Source organism: Bactrocera neohumeralis, chromosome 6 (assembly GCF_024586455.1).
Source record: "Bactrocera neohumeralis isolate Rockhampton chromosome 6, APGP_CSIRO_Bneo_wtdbg2-racon-allhic-juicebox.fasta_v2, whole genome shotgun sequence".
Lineage (NCBI taxonomy): Eukaryota > Metazoa > Arthropoda > Insecta > Diptera > Tephritidae > Bactrocera > Bactrocera neohumeralis.
In genome coordinates, this window is record NC_065923.1 from 5,704,100 (window position 1) to 5,719,040 (window position 14,941).

General features: G+C 36.6%; 1 protein-coding gene across 1 annotated transcript in view; it reads right to left on the reverse strand.

The window, feature by feature from the left end:
- Positions 1-14,941, reverse strand: part of LOC126763051 (dual specificity protein kinase splA) — a 100,050-nt gene that overhangs the window by 33,408 nt on the left and 51,701 nt on the right. The window contains exon 3 of the mRNA XM_050480229.1: positions 6,564-7,323. Within this exon, the coding sequence (XP_050336186.1) occupies positions 6,564-7,323 (760 nt within the window). The remainder of the gene's footprint in view (positions 1-6,563; positions 7,324-14,941) is intronic.

The window sequence follows — 14,941 nt, forward strand, 5'->3', positions numbered from 1 at the left end:
TTGGCTTTTATTTTGCTTTGCCGCTCATAGTTGGCAAATTTCGCTTCAAAAGGGGCGCTCACAAACTATGAAACTAATCCACACACACACACACGCGCGCGCTCGCAACTTTCATTTATAATTCCCAAAAATGAGCGAACAAAAAATTGTTTACTACAAGTCCCAACTTTTAAGCCAGCTAATTGCAGTTTTTGGCGTAAAATGTAAATCTCTTTGAAATAAAAGCGCTGAAACAGGAAAAAAGTAAATGTTGGAAAAGCGTAAATATTCAAAGCGGCAAACACCACAAAATACATGCCAACACATTTGTCCTGGCACTTGCCTCCGCGCATGCCGCTGCTGGCTCTAATCTCTCTTCCTCGCTCTCTCTGCCACTAACGCCGCTTGCCAAGTATTTGCGCTTGGCGACCGCCTAATTTCATATCCTCAAGACGCGAGCTACGGTCATGTGCTCTGGGGTGTTGAACATTTTTGGCAAATACTCGTACGTAGCACAGCGCGACAGGACGACAGGAAGGCATGAACGACCGCCAAACATACAAGCACATCGGCGGCTAACGAACTTTGGCGCGCAACCGAACAATTTCCCTGCAAATCATTTGCCAAAATGACCTACAAAAATCCACATATTTAAAACACAAACAGAAAGTAGAGCGCAAAAGAGAATTCGCCACAAAATGTAAAGAAAAGAAAAAATCACAGTGAATGCAAATACACATAGCAAACGTGTGTGTGTATATGTGCGTATGTCGTTTTTGTTGAAATGCGTCCTGTTGGGAAATTAACTGTTTAAAAATTAATTGTTAAACAAGACTTCACTATTAATTTTATAAAAATAAACCGTTGTCTCCGAAGTGACTACAAAGTGCAATTATTAAACAGTTGATTTGGAGCTAATTAGTAACTAGTTATTTTCGGTCCTGTCATTGGATAGAATTGGAAGAAATGTTTTCATTTTATTACTTTTTTTATAATTTGTAAGTTTAAGAATAATATGAACACTGTGATGGTGTACTCCATATAGCAAATATTATCTAAATTCAACTTCTGTTAAGAAATTTATTCGTGATACTTTTGAGCAAAGGTTTTTAATCTTTTTTACTCACCATAAATTTTCTAAAATAAAAATGATAAAAAATCATTATACAGTCTATATATCAAAAGACCTTAAAGATATTCACTCTTCATAGAAATATTCTTATTTAATTACCAATAACTATGCTTTTGTTTATCAAGATAATATTCCTTGGATATACAGGTGCGGATCCAGAAATAGCTTTGAGGGGCATCCGGAAATAGCTTAAAACATGCAGGTTATTATATTAAATATATTAGTCTTTATACAGTTTAATATCATGGTGGAAAATTTTCAAATCGACCTTCTAATATCAAAACCTACCAAAGTGAAAACACATTATAACGATCAACCATATTGAAGCATGTTCGTCCTCAGCCACCTTTTCATGCGGCGAAGTGTCGAAAAAGATCATTCAGAGCTCGCATTCGTCACAGGAAGTGTGCAGAATATGCGAAGAAAACTATGAATTATGGCGTATAGGTCTACATCACAGTTCTTCAACGTTTCCAAAGCAGTGGTCGGTAGCTTATTGTCTTTTGACTTTTGCTTCTGTCCCCAATGGCACTGCCAGTAATCAAGCAGTCAAAAAGATTGTCAATTTCTTTGGTTTTCAAAGCACATACTTTTTCTGGAAGCAGCAAACTCAAATCTTCGCCGATTGTACCCAGCAGAGGAATGCACACTGAGATCCTATAGTATTCTTCGCCAGTTCTCATGCAGAATTTTTCGTGTTTTGTTTGTCGGCCGCAGATTCTTGGGTTTTCTTCGTTAACTTCAGTTCTACCGCCATTTTTTTCGTGTCCGAATAAATGAATCGAAAATCGCGTCTTCGATTTCGGAACGTTACAAGCAACGTATCTATCAAACTATTTGATGCCTCTGCCAGAACGATCGATTCTTTCTGAAGAATCACACTGAGGGAATGAGTTAGAGATAAAATATCACAAAGACAAAACAGCCCAATTATAAATTAAAATTTGCACAGGAATGCGATGAGTATCGTTATTTTATCCGCTGTTTCCATTTTTTCCAGTTACTACATATTTTTCTATGTTGGAAAACCGCGGAGAATGTATCAATCGAACATGTCACAGATGGAGCTGAATGCAACATCTATTTCAAGTTCTCTATTAAATCAAATGTCCCCCATTATCCCCCTCTGAATCAGCCATCCGTTCGATCGTTAAGCACTTCCGATAAGCACTTTTTGATCTCTTCTGGCCTTTGTTAATGCTTTGATCGTTTTCTGTCTCCTCAATGCTAGAAAATATCGGTTCTTCTATGTGTCAGTCTTTTTCGAGAAAAGTCTATGGAATATGATTACATCTGTGTCAACTGATTAAACCCGGTATTTCCTTGCCTTGTCTTTATTTTCGACATCAAAATCGGATATCCTTTGAACAGCATTAGCAAGCGATGAGGATACAAGGAAAAATAAAATTGTACGGAACACTTTATTTCATATTTCATCCAAATTTGCACCAAAACTATGCACTAAAAACCTCCAACAAATTTGTTTACCTTTCACAAATATTTCAATAAAAAATATTTTTTCCTCTAATCAAGTTATTTAAACAAATATTTGTGAATAGGTGGCAACGACTTTCGAAAAATCTTTCAAGAATGAAATTATTTATGCTGTAATAAAATGTAGTGTTTTCAAATCAAAAATTTTCAACTTCAAATTTCCGTACAGATGGCAACCTTCGAATTTTTTTCTATTGTAAACCTTCCGGATGCTACATCGAATTAAAAATAGCTATCGAATCGATAGGGTTTTCATCATGAGGAAGGTGTGTATTCTGTTCACGTGACGGACTTATGTTGCGCCACATAATTTCGTAGAATTCACTACCAATCACAAAGAAAGTAAATATAAAATACTCACGTAGGTATATTTTCTTGTAGGGGGTTATAAATAATGTATTATTTGGCTACGTTTCAGGCACTACCGTCTATTTTTTTTTTACTGTTATATTTGCTTTGTTGTCTGGTTAGCCTTTTGGCTTGTTGGCTCCTTTGTAAAGTGGTGTGCCATGCAAACTTTTAACGTTGAATAAAGAGATTTGAAAAATCTTATAAGTTTTATAAAAGCAATGTCAACTCCATTTTTGAGTTGCTGGTGAAAATAGTAAATTTTGTTCAGAATATTGTATGGTTGTTTTGTGTAATATAAAGTTTTTTCAATCATTTTAACAATTTGATTGACCAAAACATACAATTCAAAGATGAAGAAGAGATGAATCATAATACTGGGATAGAGAAAAAAGAAAGGAAAAAAGTCAAAGACAGATATTCATGCGCCGTAATGTTCTTCAGAAGGCATATAAGTGATATTGATTTTGGAACGGAACAAAAAGTCATATGTACATATTATAATTTGAACTAACATTGATAATAATGTAACCGGAGTTCAAGCTAACTTCGAGAAGAAATTTCAACTTAACCGTCTTACTGTCATTATTGCATAGCACCATTGATGTCTGGATTCTTTGTCTAAGAAAGTCATTTCGCAGCTATGTTGAACAAGTGCAAATTGCTGAAACAGCGACGAGGCGACTTTGGAATTGTTGTATCGACAAACTGTACCGTTTTTGCGAACCATTTAGTGATGGCAGTCAACCAAGGTTTACCGCTTAGAGCATGCTATCAACAACTAAGCGCTGGCTAGATGTTTTGATGCAAAAAAACTGCGTTCTCACAGCAAAATCCGTACATACATATGTGTTACCGCTTGTAAAATTAGCGCTCTTAGAATAATAAATTTACAGCGTATCATAACTACACAAATGCCAGAGTGTATTTTTAGCAATTCTACGCAACGTTCTCTTTACAGAATTCCACCTTAATCTTATTAGCTAAAATAAAACAAACAGTAGAACACACAAAGACATTTTTATGCATTTTTCCCTTGCCAATACTAAAGCTCATGTCATTTGCATATTTCGAAAACATACTATAGCATAAATTCCACACATACACATACAAACATGCACACGCAGGGATTTCCATAAAATGAAAACTTTTTTATTTTCACTTGACTGGATTTAACAAGAAACTCAAACGATGCTTTTGCAACTTTTCTTTTGTATATTTATTTTCAATTACAAACCGCATTGCAATGCGCATACATACACACACATACATACATACATTCATATATACATGCATTTATAAACATACATAATAGTTGGTTGGCGCACACAATATGCAGATACTCCACAACACAGCTGACGAGCTCAAATCGGCGCCCGCCTTTTGGGTCGCGCGCTGTAACGCATCGTATTTGCTTAAGCGCACGAAGAAATGCACGGTTACATATGTAAATACATATGCACAAGTGCGGGCGCGCAAACTAACAATCGATGGAAATCTGTTTATGCACAAGTAGTAGTATGTCAACTGGAAATACCATCGAAATAGAGGTTATGAAGAGCTGCAACACGCTCAAGGACACAGTGCTACCGGAGGACACTGCAAAGCCCACGCTCACCCACAAGCATAATGAATTGGGAGAGCACAAAACATGAATGTCAAAATTCCAAAGAAGGCAGGTATCAATTTTCTTTTAGTCTGAAAACAAAGCAACAATGCTTTTGCTCTTATTTTACTTTCAATTTAAACTAAGATTCTGAGAAGAAATGTATCGTTATACATAGTATGTCTATCTTTTTCTATGGAATTTTTGTACATACATACATACATATTCCTATACTGCTGGATGGTTCCGGTGGAGTTTTGTGTAATATTTCAGTGCTAACGCACCATTCATCAGTATTCCTGGTATTTAAAAATTCCGCTTTCTTCGACCGATTTCACTAGAACTCGGAATTACGACTTGGTAATAAGAAGATGAATATTCTTGAAATTTTATTAAGATTTTATCAGTAACGTATATATCGGTTAGCCAAAAAGTCTTTTCGTAATTGTCAATACATGTCGTTGCAGTCGTATATCTCCAGTGCTACCAATCACATTGTGTCATATCATATAGTTTTGGAAAGGTGAGCTTCATTTAACCAAAACAAAATTAACTTCGGGGAAGTTTAAAAAAGTTGCTCAAAAATGATTGAAAATAATCAAGAAATTGCTATATTTTGAAATTTTTGTATAAAAAAGGGAAGAATGTCACTCAAGCTACCAATGCAATTTGTGATGTTTTCGGAGAAAATGCTGTGTCAGTTCGTATAGCACAACAATGGTTCGCCGGCTTCCGTTCTAAAAATTTTTATGTGAAGAATGCGCCTCGCTCTGGTCGACCTATCTTTGAAAAAGTTGATGAAATTATGGAAAGAATTGAACAGCATTGTCACGTAAGCAGCCATGAAATCGCTAAGGAACTGAACATTCATCATAAAATGGTTTTGAACCATTTAAAAAAGGCTGGCTACAAAAAGAATGAATTGTCTTTGAAAAATTTAATGGACTGAATTAACAGCTGAGATTCTTTGCTGAAACGAAATGAAATGGAAAAATTTTTGAAGCAAATGCTAACAGGAGACGAAAACTGGATCTAATACGACAATAATGTGCGAAAAAAATCTGGATCCAAGCGTGGTGAAGCTCAACAAAAGGTCGCAAAGGTCGCCTCGAAATGTTAAGCTGAGTGTTTGGTGGGATTGGAAAGGAATCAACCATCAAAAAAATAAGTTGAAGTTGGATTAGAAATACGAAAAGACTTCTTCGACTGCCAAATATACAAAAATAACTGTAAAGAAATTGTTAAAAATAAAAAAACGAAAATCCTGAATCGATTTGTCAACATCGGTGAACTTCATCACCTGATGATGGATGCACATTTCCTGCAGGGCTCCTGGATTTACACGCACTCATTCATTCAGAACTTGAGTGCCGGTGTGTGAGTGTGTGTTAGTCTGCATCATTTAGCCGTGACACAAATCGAAATATACAAACAGATTTCCATTTACAGGAAACATTTCAATGTGAATGAATATATGCATTTGCCTGTATTCGTAAGCATCAATGTGCTGCGTGATAGTGTGTATGTGTGTGTGTGTGAGTGAGTGCTCATGCGAATGCAGTTAAGCAAGAGTGCTCTTGAATGTATGTGCATACACTTGTAACATAATACATTTGCACACACACACACATGCAAGCAAATGGTGGCTTACCAATGTGCAAAGTTTGAATTACAACTGCCTGGCAGCTGCTGCAATGCACCTTGAGGCAGCGCCAATGGCGCGCAGCCAGAGTGCCAGTGGCAGCGCGAGCGCTATCGTCTGTGCTAAGCGGCATTCGCGCAGCGCTGGCTGGAATGGCGCAGCGATGCTGCCGCAGTCAACCACATGAGTAACCACTTTTGTCCAACACAAACTGCTGCGCTAAGTGCACCGCACACACATTACCGCTACGCCACCACACACCGCGCTGCCCTTGCCCACCAGAGCAAATGCAGATGCGATTGCTTTGCCAATGACTCGTGCAAAGCATATTTTCAGGCGCTTATTTACACTTAGGCACTTACCGCTGATCGTGATGATGATGTTTGTTCGCCGTCGAAAATGTATCGAAAATGTAGTTGAGCATTGGCGCATCGGTCTTCTGCGGTTTGGGTAGAATGTATTTGCTCTCCACCTTTTTCGCTGAGCCGCGTTGACGCCCGGCCGCACCACCGGTGGCGGCTGTTGTAATCGCCTGTGACTTGGCCGCATTGTGCTGGTGCTCGGTGGCCAGCGTTGTTTTTGTTTTCGCCGTCGTTGTCAATGCAATGCGCTGGGTGCCAAGGTGTTGCATGTTATTGTTGTTGTTGGTAATGGTATTTGCGCTCTCATCGGCAACACGTGCATCGCTGTCTGTTCGATCAACCGCAGTAAGTGACGCTGACTCGGATAACAAAGACGATAATGACAATGATGCCGATGATGGTGATGCTGCTGCTGCTGCGGCGGCTGAGCTGGAAGATGTCAAGGACACATCCACCGCCATTTCCTGTGCCATGGCCGATACTTCCATATTATGGTCGCTTACGCTTAATAACGATAAGGACCTCAAATCGTCCCGCGTTTGATTATTGCTACTACTGCTATTGTTAGCGTTGATATTCATGTTGCCGCTGCGGCTGTTGCTATTGTTGCTGTTGCTGTTATTACTATGATTTTTATTACTATTTGCGTGTGCTGTGAGTCTCGGTGCGGCACTCGTTGCGCCGTCGTCGCCTGTCGTATGCGTCAGCGAAGCAATATGTTCCGACATGACGTAATCCATATTATCGATCTCTTGCGAATCTGAAATGCAAATAGACACAGTCGATGAGAAAAAACTGTTAGAACGTGAGTTGGTGCGTGAGTGATTGAGTGAGCAAAAAAAAAAGATAGAAAGCATGGAAGCAATTACGAAGTTGCTTAGGCAGAAGCCATCAATTGATGTGTATGTATGTATGCGTAAAAAGAAATATGTATGTTCCTATATATTTACCCATTTAACACTATATATCACCCAGTGAACCGAAAATCAACTCACTTGCATAGACATAGACTTACAAAATTATTTCCGAACCGAGCCGTCTGAATTTATTGGATTGTGTCTGGTACTCGCTTTAGCAAAAAGTTAGTCGATTTTTCTTGCCATGGGTTCCGTTTCAGAACTTGATTCCAAGAGTTTGGTTTGTATGGCAGGTATATGCTATCGTAGTCCGATATAGGCCGTTTCAAAAAATGAGCAGCTTCTGGGATCTTCAATGCCCAGGGAAGGCATCGTCCACCATAAATTTGTTCCGCCTGGATAACCCTTCAACACCAAGTTTTAAGTAAATTTTTCAAGAGACAAAAACGAAGGGTCAATCGGGCCCGACAAGACAAAGCAGCCGATTGGAAGTTGCACCATGACAACGGCAGGATTAACTCCGCCTTTCTTGTGAACCGAGACCGGCATCCCACCCGCAGCCACCCTACAGCCCAGATGTGGCCTCCCCGGACTTTTTTGCTTCCTTGCCCTAAAAGCCCAATTAAAGGGGATCCAAGCAGCATGCACCTCGGCTCTCAAGGCTATTCCGGAGAATTGAGCGAACTGTCAAACATAAGAAGTTCTCACCTTTTCCAATTACAAAGATATTTTTATACATAACGGTAACTGAAATAATTATAATTATCTCAACAGACTCTAAAAACCACTAAAGTTTTAGATTCTGATAACAAAAAAACTAGGCAACAAACAAAGACCTCAAATATCAATGACCTCTAGAAGCAAGTTCAATGGGCTTACTTAAGAATTTCAAACGCAGCAATATTAAGAAATTCCATTTTCTTATTTGGAAATGTTAAACACTGCTGGGTACAACTTTCATCGCCAGAACATCTTTAAAGTTTTGAATCATTGATTTTATAAAATTGTATAAGAGAAAAAAGGCTCATTTTATATCATTACTGAAGAAAAATTAACACTAACTTGAAGTGTATAAATCTAAATGCTTTTGTCCGAATCGAAAAAAGCTTTTGCGAAATCATAAGTTGGCCTTAAATATAAATTTTAAATAATAATATTTAATATTATTTAGTTGCTTAATGTTTTCTGGTATATCTTCCCAAAAAAAAAACATCAAAAAATTTGGGTACTTTTATATTTGTGAAGAAAATACGTATTAACAAACGCATACACATATCTAAGCATATGCAATCAAGCCAAAAAAAACTCACACACACATACTCACACGAGCATGGAAATACTAAGCTTTTCATGGGTGGTACACAAGAGACAAATGGTTAACTGTAATTGATTACCATATCGGATAGCGCCCTTTTGAAATCCCAATTTCCCTAAAATTAATCTCTGCAGACCAAGCAAAACACAGCCATGCCGGACCCTTGCAATGACATATTGAATGTAAATTGATGACCATGCAAAATGAAAATGGATCAGACGAAAACAACACTAATTACGAGCTATTCATTGATGCATTAACATAAATTATATGAAGTTGGCAAAAAGCGGCGTTTTTTTTTGAATTCAGAAAATTTGTCAGACCGAAAAACGGAAAATAAGTGGAAAATTAAGCGAACATTTCTTTCATTTTGTTTAAAAGTCAATGTTAACTACTAAATAAACACCAGACTGTCTGCTGCAAATCGATGAATGGCAATAAGTCACGACTATTAATCCTCATTGCCGCATAATTAATTACAAACCAAATAAGGCGATGAATTATTATATTATTTTTTTTTTGCTGATAATCATTTTACAGTAATTTATAACTTTCACGCAGGGCAATTAAATTAAATGCATTAAGTTGTTGTCAAAGAGCCTGCCTCAATTGCGTATACTGAACAATGAATGGAAGTCAGGAATATGCCGTCAAACATCAAGCGCCAATCAATCTTGGTCATTAATAATAAATCAAAACTTCATTATTTTTAATAAAAGAATTAAAGTTTCCCTGGCAATACTTATATAATTATATGTTTATTAATTTCTTGTTTTCTGATTAATCATCTATCATCCCGAAGCTGTTTAATCTTTAACCATCATATTGTTATCATTAATATTTGAGATTCCGAAATCAGAAGTTATTGGTCATATCTTAAATCATAAGTCAAAAATCATAAGCATTTATCATTAATCATAAGTCACAAATCTTAAATCATAAACCATTAGATTGGATTAATAAAAAAGGAATGCACCGCCACCTTAGGTCTATTGTGCCCTTTCCTAAATCACAAGAACTCACATAGTCCCAGTATATTGATAAAGTTCAATATTCTGCTGGGTGCTAGTGAGGCGATGCGATCCCTATTCGGAAACATGCAACTAAGGGCCTTAATCCTACGTCTACAGACTACTGTGCAGTCGAATAGCAGATCATAAACCATAAATATTGAATCTCAAATCTTGAGTCTTAAATCTTAGATCTTAAATCTTATAGCTCAAATCTTATATCTCAAATCTTAAATCTTAAATTTTTAAATCTTAAATCTCAAATCTTAATTCTTAAACCTTAAATCTTAAATGTTAAATCTTAGATCTTAGATCTCAAACCTTAAATCTTAAATCTTAAATATTTAATCTTAAATCTTAAATCTTAAATCTTAGATCTTAAATCTTAAATCTTAAATGTTAAATCTTAGATCTTAGATCTCAAACCTTAAATCTTAAATCTGAAATCTTAGATCTCAAATCTTAAATCTGAAATCTTAGATCTCAAATCTTAAATCTTAAATCTTATATCTTAAATCTGAATTCTTAAATCTGAAATCTGAAATCTTAAATCTTAAATCTTAAATCTTAAATCTTAAATCTTAAATCTCAAATCTTAAATCTTAAATCTTAAATCTTTAATCTTAAATCTTGAATCTTAAATCTGAAATTTTAAATCTTAAATCTTGAATCTTAAATCTTAAATCCTAAATCTTAAATTTTAAATTTTAAATCTTAAATCTTGAATCTTAAATCAATTATAAATCATGAATCACAAATCAGAAGTCATAAATAAATTATAAATTGAATTAAAATTAATTTCATAAATCAAAATCCAGTAATCATAAATCATTAATCATAATCAAAAATCATAAATCTGAAATCATAATTCGTAATTCATAAACCATAAATAATAAATGTTGAATCAAAGTCATTAATCATAAATCATAAGTCATAAATCAGGAATCATTAATCATAATTCCTATTTTACTTAAACTTAAAAGCGTTAAAAAATAAAACAATTCTCTGATTAAAAAAATTAACACTACTCGGCTTCATCGTTCGGCACCCTGCCTGCGAACGCCTGTACCCACATGCAATGCTCTTCACAAAGCACTTGCAGTTCATTTTCATTATCGCTAATGGAGGGAGCTGCGAACAAATTTGAGGGGAGAATATTTTCAAGTATTAAAATATCAACTTTTCTACAATAGCAACAGATTTGCCTTTCTCGCAATATTTTTCCGACCGTAAACTCGAAACATTGAACCATAAAATTCGAAGTCGACGAAATGAAACCACCTGTGCCTCAAACACACACACACAACACAACACATGCGCTGCACACATTGTTGAAACATGTGAAGGAGGCAATGCAACAAACAGCTGGAGTACATATGCACTTATGCAAATACATAAATATGCCAGTGTGTGTGTGTATGTGCAATATTTGTGTACCTTTGGTTAGAAAGCAAATGTTTTTGCACAAAATTGCATGAAAAATTGCAAAGAATTTAGGTTTACTAATAGCAATACATGTCCTTGCATTCATGGGTATGTATGTGTCTTATTGTTTGCTTTTTGTAGGTATGTAAGTGTGTTTGTGTGAGTAAATGTTATGTTAAATTTAGTAGTAAAGTGACAATTTGGCTTTGTCTTTGGAAGCCTTAAAATACCTCCACTGCTAACTGTTGGTGTAAGTGTAAATGAAAGTATTTATTTACCGTTATATATATGTGAGTAGTAAAGCCTTTTGGTAGGAAGTTACTTTTGCGATGTTTACGTTGCATTTAAGCTTTAGAAAATAAAATAAAAACAAATACTCGAAGTATTTTTCACAAATAAATATTTATAAGTAAGGCTATGCAGTTGAAAACAGGAAGGTTAAAAATTAACAGAAATATCAATATACGAAGCAATCACAAAATCAATTATAGTAAAGTTTCAGTTATCATAACAGAAAGGTTTTAGCTTGTTGTTGCAATCTTGTCATAATTGCTATTAAGAGGTTATAATGGTTTCCTCGGGTGCAGCCTTTTTAAAAAAACTTTTTCTCTTATAAAAATTAAAATATTTTATTAGAATTTTTTATTAATACAAACATACACTATTCTGAAACTTTTGGAAAATAATATATTAAACCAAAACCCGCCATTGCGACACCATTTCCGGTGACCCCTCGGAAAAAAGATGCTCCTTGGTTGGCAGGATAACCACTTACAGAATCGTCTAAAATGAAAATATACGTGTTTTAGTTAAAACCTTAATTTAGAATTTGGACAAAGGAAAAAAACTGAAATTTGGATTTTTGGCAGGCTTTTTACAAAAAAAATTAAATTTCAGTGAAAATTTCGCGATATTTTTATTTTCAAATAGTTGTAATAGGAAAAAAATCCTTCATCCAAGTCCTTAAGAATTGTATTAGGTCTACAACTTTTCTTCCGCTGTTTTCCAATAGATGTCTCTAGGGTCAAGCACTGGTCGATTAAATCGTTTTATATCGATCTTGGACATTGGTGTCAACACTAATCCAACAAAATATTTGTAGAGATCTGTTTGAGGCTCATCGAATGCTTTCGGATACTTACGGTGAGGCTGTCCTAAGTGAAAGAACATGTCGCGAATAGTTTCAACGTTTTAAGAATGGTGATTATGAAGTCGAAGACCGGCATGGTGGCGGAAGGGAGAAGATTTTCGAAGATGCTGAATTGGAAGCATTACTCGACCTAGATGCGTTTCAAACCCAAGAGGAATTGGCCGAATCGTTGCAAGTGACACAGCAAGCCGTGAACAGCTGCTTCAAAGGCACAACCGAAAGGGATTTTTACATCGCATTGTAACTGGCGACGAAAAATGGGTCAACTACGATAATCCTAAGCGAAGAAAGTAATGGGGGAGCCTGGACATGCCTCCACGTCGACGGCAAAACCGAACATTCACGGCGCCAAGGTCATGCTCTGCATTTGGTCGGACCAGCTGGGGGTGATATATTATGAGCTGCTAAAGTCAAGTGAAACCATCATAGGAGATCGATACCGAACGCAATTGATGCGTTTGAGCCGAGCACTAAAAGAAAAACGGCCACAATACGAAGAAAGACACGATAAAGTCATTCTCCAGCATGACAATGCTCGGCCTCACGTCGCAGAGGTGGTCAAAAAATATTTGGAGACACTGAAATGGGAGATCTTACCCCACCCGCCGTATTCTCCAGACGTTGCTCCATCTGACTACCACTTGTTCCGATCGATGGCACACGGTCTAGCTAACCAGCACCTCAGTTCTTATGAAGAAGTCAAAAATTGGATTGATCCTTGGATCGATTCGAAATATGAGGAGTTCTTTCGTCACGGAATACGCATGCTGCCAGAAAGATGGTCAAAGGTAGCAGCTAGTGACGAATAAAAAAAATCGATTTTCTTAAACCCGTAAACCAATGTAACCTCTTAAAAGTCGTTTTTATCCCAAAGGAGAACAACTTAAATACAGTTATTTTACTCTAAACGGGGTATTTTAGGTTTGCCACGAAGTTTGTAACACCCAGAAGCTAACGTTGGAGACCCTATGGTAAATGATGACCGCAACGAGCTTAGTCGTTTTAGGCAGCTCCATCTGCCCATTTGTTTGTATATACGCGAACTAGTCTCTCAGTGTTTGATATATTGAGATGGTAAGTAGTATGCACATGAATCGCCAAAATCAGGTCGCTTTGGCAAAAATCCGCCATTGTTTAGATCAGACTACTATAGCTTACAACTATATGACTGACAAATCAAAATCAAGATAAAAACATGTTTGTACCCTTTCATGCTATAAGAAATGCAGCTGTGTAGAGTATTAGAGCTTTAAAGTTCGCCCTTGACCGAAATTTAAAGCAGCGTCCCAACGTTTTGTACCCACCCACACAGGCGAGTTAAAAAGCAGCAAGAGGAAGCACCGCAAAATTTCACACCAAATTGCTTAAAGCTGTAATCAATCACCAGATCTAGCTGATGTGACTATACAAACTCGTATATATTTTGTTTCAAAGTTTTTCTAACAAAACCGCTTATCGAGACTTTTTTTTTTGAACCTGTCAATTATTATATGCACCTATTAATAACGTTTGACATTTTCATAATTTGAGAGTTTTCCCAAATGTACACGTACATATACATATGCATGTATGTATATGTGTTGGTAGAAATTTGCACGACAACATTTTAATTGAAAGTGAGAGCGAAAGTAAATCCAACTTTATCCTTCATCACTGCATATATGCTTTAATGAAAATTAGCCTTCTTGCTACAAAGAAACTTTTAATGAAGGTCACCATGAGCGCCATACACACACATAAATAAGTATATATGTGCATGTTTACAGCAACTTTGGGGCATAATTGAATTACGAGCCAATAGCAGCGCCACCAACGGACAACAACAGTATGCCGAGGCAAGAACAAAAAAGGGAAAAAGAAAAAAAAGTAAAAAAATGAATTTTAATTGAACTTTGGCCGTGGACGTTGTACATAAAATTAACGCCAAAAAAGAGGGCGAAAATTATTTTGCAACTTTTGCGAAGAGCACAGGCGCCAATGCAAATGGACACGCTGGAAAGTTTCACTAATAGAGGCACAAGATGGTACTGATTGTTTTATTTTTGTAATAGTAATGCAGCTTATTATGCATAAGAAGCAAACAACAATATATGGTCACTCTTACATGGCATTCTAATTGCTGTATTTTCGGTGGATCAAACTGCTAGAACAGTTAGTAAGACCGAGCAAATTCCACAGACACACAAAACAATCATTGATTGTCGGTGGTTTTCGGAAAGCGGCTTAAACGCAGTCTTTGAACTGTTGGGATGGGCTTTATATTGAAAACTGAGCCTAAGTTTAAGCTCATTTATATATTTGAAAATTTAGACTTGTCTTTGATCGTCCACCATGAATTTGTTCCTCCTGTCCAAACCGTCAACGCCAAGTTTCACGTGAAAGTCCTCAAGAGACTCAAACGAAGAGTCAGTCGGGTTGGACAAGACATCGCAGCCAATTGGAAGTTGCACCGGCTCCCACCGCCATTCTTGTGAACAGCTACCTAACCAAGGCCGGCATCCCAATGCTTCCTCAGGATGTGGCCCCCCGGATTTTTTTTGTTTCCTTGCCTGAAAAGACTGAAAAAAGGCAAGCATTTTGAGACGACAGAGGGGATCCAAGCAGCATGCAACATCGACTCA